This window comes from Dendropsophus ebraccatus, chromosome 13 (genome assembly GCF_027789765.1).
Source record: "Dendropsophus ebraccatus isolate aDenEbr1 chromosome 13, aDenEbr1.pat, whole genome shotgun sequence".
Classification (NCBI taxonomy): domain Eukaryota; kingdom Metazoa; phylum Chordata; class Amphibia; order Anura; family Hylidae; genus Dendropsophus; species Dendropsophus ebraccatus.
In genome coordinates, this window is record NC_091466.1 from 11,681,060 (window position 1) to 11,686,500 (window position 5,441).

A 5,441-nucleotide genomic window follows, 5' to 3' on the forward strand; every position below is an offset into this window, starting at 1 on the left:
GGACACTTGGGGTACAGGACACTTGGGGTACAGGATAATGACACTTGGGGTACAGGATAATGACACTTGGGGTACAGGATAGTGACACTGACGCTTGGGGTACAGGATAGTGACACTTGGGGTACAGGATAGTGACACTTGGGGTACAGGACACTTGGGGTACAGAATAATGACACTTGGGGTACAGGATGGTGACACTGACACTTGGGGTACAGGATGATGACACTTGGGGTACAGGATAGTGACACTGACGCTTGGGGTACAGGATAGTGACACTTGGGGTACAGGACACTTGGGGTACAGAATAATGACACTTGGGGTACAGGATGGTGACACTGACACTTGGGGTACAGGATGATGACACTTGCGGTACAGGATGATGACACTTGGGTACAGGACGATGACACTTGGGGTACCGGATAATGACACTTGGGGTACAGGATGGTGGCACTGACACTTGGGGTACAGGATGATGATACTTGGGGTACAGGATAATGATGCTGACACTTGGGGTACAGGATAATATTTATACATGGCAGATATCAGTATGGAGACGGTTTCCCCCACTGGAGATCACAGCTGGGGAGAAGGTAATGGTTTCCCAAAAGGTCAGAGAACTGAGGAGATTAAGCAAGATCAACACTAGAGCCACAATAGGACGGGCGAGCTTTGATCAATGGCTGAGTCAGACTGTACTAATATCCAGTGACAGGCACAGATGCGGTTACCACGCTATCAGCAGGACATGCTCAGTCACATGCCGTGACCTATCCGCTAATGAGTCCATCACTGCCCGCCGCTGCCTTCTACCCCAGATGCTTTCCAGCAGCCAATGACAGGGGGAGCGGATCAGTAATGTGGTGGTGTCCTGTGAGAAGATGGCTACACCGGGCAGCTGCCTAAGGCCCTATGCTTATAGGGGGGTCCGATGATGGGTGCAGCCCCTATGAGCAGACCTGGTACCTGTCGCTTCTTTAGTCTTTGTATGTGTTTGGGAGTATACTTTCTATGATCTTATACATATATATTCAGGGTTATATGTACGTGGTGTTCTCCTATGTCCTGAGTGTCTAAGTCTTTTGTACGTCATGTGATCTGTATTTGTGTGTTGTTGGTGTTTTGTACGTGTGCTGTACATGCTTTGGGCGGGTTCTGTTATATCTCGCCTCGGCCCCCATTAGGCCTGACCGATAACATAAAGCATCATTTATGGCACAGCTGTTCCCAAAAGCACTTAGCGAGGGAAATGTCCGGGACGTGTGAAGACGTTAGTGCTCCCATGAGAACGGCCCTACCCCAGCCCTAGCAAAGTCAGGCCACGGCCATGTGTCACTTTGGCACAGATGTGTGTATGTAGGTGGCAGCTGATGTCCCGGTGTCTTATCCTTCCCTCCGCAGAGTCTGAACCATTAACCCTTTCTGTCCTTAGTCTTTCTTTACTTAAAACATTCTAAAAGTTCAATTTATGTGTGTCTAAATTATATTTATTTTTGTATAAAGAGACTGCTGAGACAGACCAATGGGCAGCTGAGACAGAGAAAGGGGTAGCTGAGACCTATAGAGAAGGGGCAGCTGAGACCTATAGAGACGGGGCAGCTGACACCTATAGAGAAGAGGCAGCTGAGACCTATAGAGACGGGGCAGCTGAGACCTATAGAGAAGGGGCAGCTGAGACCTATAGAAACGGGGCCGCTGAGACCTATAGAGAAGAGGCAGCTGAGACCTATAGAGAAGAGGCAGCTGAGACCTATAGAGAAGAGGCAGCTGAGACCTATAGAGAAGGGGCAGCTGAGACCTATAGAGAAGGGGCAGCTGAGACCTATAGAGAAGGGGAAGCTGAGGCCTATAGAAACGGGGCAGCTGAGACAGAAAAAGGGGCAGCTGAGACCTATAGAGATGGGGCAGCTGAGACCTATAGAGAAGGGGCAGCTGAGACCTATAGAGAAGAGGCAGCTGAGACCTATAGAGAAGAGGCAGCTGAGACCTATAGAGAAGGGGCAGCTGAGAACTATAGAGAAGGGGCAGCTGAGACCTATAGAGAAGGGGCAGCTGAGACCTATAGAGAAGAGGCAGCTGAGACCTATAGAGAAGGGGCAGCTGAGAACTATAGAGAAGGGGCAGCTGAGACCTATAGAGAAGAGGCAGCTGAGACCTATGGAGAAGGGGCAGCTGAGACCTATGGAGAAGGGGCAGCTGAGGCCTATAAAAACGGGGCAGATGAGACCTATAGAGAAGGGGCAGCTGAGACCTATAGAGAAGAGGCAGCTGAGACCTATAGAGAAGGGGCATCTGAGACCTATAGAGAAGGGGCAGCTGAGACCTATAGAGAAGAGGCAGCTGAGACCTATGGAGAAGGGGCAGCTGAGACCTATAGAGAAGGGGCAGCTGAGACCTATAGAGAAGAGGCAGCTGAGACCTATAGAGAAGGGGCAGCTGAGACAGAGGAAGGGGCAGCTAAGACCTATGGAGAAGGGGCAGCTGAGGCCTATAGAGAAGGGGCAGCTGAGACCTATAGAGAAGGGGCAGCTGAGGCCTATAGAAATGGGGCAGCTGAGACCTATAGAGAAGGGGCAGCTGAGGCATATGGAAACGGAGCAGCTGAGATCTATAGAGAAGGGGCAGCTGAGACAGAGGAAGGGGCAGCTAAGACCTATGGAGAAGGGGCAGCTGAGGCCTATAGAAACAGGGCAGCTGAGACCTATAGAGAAGGGGCAGCTGAGGCCTATAGAAACGGGGCAGCTGAGACCAATAGAGAAGGGGCAGCTGAGGCCCATAGAGAAGAGGCAGCTGAGGCCTAAAAAGAAGGGGCAGCTGAGGCAGAGCAATGGGCAGCTGAGGCCTACAGAGAAGAGACTGCTGAGACAGAGCAATGTGCAGCTGAAACAGAGGAAGAGGCAGCTGAGGCCTAAAGAGAAGGGGCAGCTGAGGCCTAAAGAGAAGGAGCAGCTGAGGCCTAAAGAGAAGGGGCAGCTGAGACCTATAGAGAAGGGGCAGCTGAGGCCTGTACAGAAGGGGCAGCTGAGGCCTGTAGAGAAGGGGCAGCTGAGACCTATAGAGAAGGAGCAGCTGAGGCCTAAAGAGAAGGGGCAGCTGAGACCTATAGAGAAGAGGCAGCTGAGACCTATAGAGAAGGGGCAGCTAAAGCCTGTAGAGAAGGGGCAGCTGAGGCCTGTAGAGAAGGGGCAGCTGAGACCTATAGAGAAGGGGCAGCTGAGACCTATAGAGAAGGGGCAGCTGAGGCCTGTATAGAAGAGGCAGCTGAGGCCCATAGAGAAGGGAGAGCTGAGGCCTATAGAGAAGGGGCAGCTGAGGCCTATAGAGAAGAGGCAGCTGAGGCCCATAGAGAAGAGGCAGCTGAGACCTATAGAGAAGGGGCAGCTGAGACCTATAGAGAAGGGGCAGCTGAGGCCTATAGAGAAGAGGCAGCTGAGGCCCATAGAGAAGAGGCAGCTGAGACCTATAGAGAAGGGGCAGCTGAGGCCTATGGAGAAGGGGCAGCTGAGGCCTATAGAGAAGAGGCAGCTGAGGCCCATAGAGAAGAGGTAGCTGAAACCTTTAGAGAAGGGGCAGCTAAGGACCTTACAGATTGGGTAGCTTAGACCTATAGAGAAGGAGCAGCTGAGACCTATAGAGAAGGGGCAGCTGAGACAGGGGAAGGGGCAGCTGAGGCAGAGGAAGGGGCAGCTGAGGTCTATAGAGAAGGGCAGCTGAGGTCTGTAGAGAAGGGGCAGCTGAGGTCTATAGAGAAGAGGCAGCTAAGGGCCCATAGAGAAGAGGTAGCTGAAACTCATAGAGAAGGGGCAGCTGAGGCCCATAGAGAAGAGGCAGATGAGGCAGAGGAAGGGGCAGCTGAGGCCTATAGAGAAGGGGCAGCTGAGGCCCATAGAGAAGAGGCAGCTGAGGCAGAGGAAGGTGCAGCTGAGGCCTATAGAGAAGAGGCAGCTGAGGCCCATAGAGAAGGGGGAGCAGAGGCCTATAGAGTAGAAGCAGCTGAGGCTCATATAGAAGAGGTAGCTAAAACCCATAGAGAAGGGGCAGCTGAGGCCCGTAGAGAAGGGAGAGCTGAGGCCTGTAGAGAAGAGGCAGCTAAGGCCTATAGAGAAGGGGCAGCTGAAGCCTATAGAAACGGGGCAGCTGAGGCACATAGAGAAGGGGCAGCTACGGCCCATAGAGAAGGGGCAGCTGAAGCCTATAGAGAAGAGGCAGCTAAGACCTATAGAGAAGGGGCAGCTAAGGCCCATAGAGAAGAGGTAGCTGAAACCTTAAGAGAAGGGGCAGCTAAGGACCTTACAGATTGGGTAGCTTACACCTATAGAGAAGGAGCAGCTGAGGCCCATAGAGAAGGGGCAGCTGAGGCCTATAGAGACGGGGCAGCTGAGGCCTATAGAGACGGGGCAGCTGAGGCCTATAGAGACGGGGCAGCTGAGGCCCATAGAGACAGAGCAGCTGAGGCCTATAGAGAAGGGGCAGCTGGGACAGGGGAAGGGGCAGCTGAGGCCCCTAGAGAAGGGGCAGCTGAGGCCTATAAAGAAAAGGCAGCTGAGGCCCATAGGTAAAGGGTAGCTGAGGCCCATAGAGAAGGGGCAGCTGAGGCCTATAAAGAAAAGGCAGCTGAGGCCCATAGGTAAAGGGTAGCTGAGGCCCATAGAGAAGGGGCAGCTGAGTCTAAATAGAACATGGAATGAGAAATGTGGAAGAGGACTTCTCAGCAACTGGGAATTTTCCTTCGCGGATCATGTGAGGATTGGCTTCGGTTGGGTGGTGTTGGTGGGGGGGGTTTGGGGGGTGCAATCGAGACATATTAAGGTAAACATATAAAACAAATGAGGCCTGATCTGAAGTGTCCAGACATGTTCACCAACCTCCAATCCAATCAGTTTACCTAAACATTTTGTTGGTTTACTCATAACAAAAAGCCCCCTCCTCCTCGGGGGTCTTATCAGTTAATGAGATAATGGGTTCCGCTCCTTCACCTATTAGGAACCAGTGTCTCACAAATGAAGCTGATTTGCATTGTGTTTGTATCTTCGGCCTCCCTAAATACTGCGGACAGCAGGGGCATTGGAGTAGGATTTGGGGGTCAGGTATGTTACTAATCCCCTACAAAGTCAATTACAGCTAAAGCCATTACCCTTGTAGATGGGAAATTCTCCCCCTGGCTATAAGGAGGGGTGGGGGAGGGCTGAACGCATAATCCTATTAGCAGGTGAATCTCTACACAGTAAATGGTTTTCTCTACCCCATGGGAAGGTAAAATGGGGCTGATAAGAGTTAAGCCTGGATCCGGTTATCTAGTCCTTATTAACATGCGGCTCATGTATATGGGGAGAGATGTGAGCGCTCTGTGACTGTACCCTATGATGTCACTGGGGTCTTCTGTTATATCAGTATATATATATATATATATATATATATATATACGGGCCCCTAAACTCCTAAAA

The 5,441-nt window shown here is 51.7% G+C and overlaps 1 protein-coding gene across 1 annotated transcript; it reads left to right on the forward strand.

The window, feature by feature from the left end:
* Nucleotides 1-532: 532 nt before the first annotated feature.
* On the forward strand, nt 533-3,249 carry LOC138770415 (involucrin-like). Its single transcript, XM_069949519.1, has 2 exons — nt 533-590; nt 1,610-3,249. Exons 1-2 carry the CDS (start codon nt 533-535, stop codon nt 3,247-3,249), a joined length of 1,698 nt encoding a protein of 565 aa, XP_069805620.1.
* Nucleotides 3,250-5,441: the final 2,192 nt, after the last annotated feature.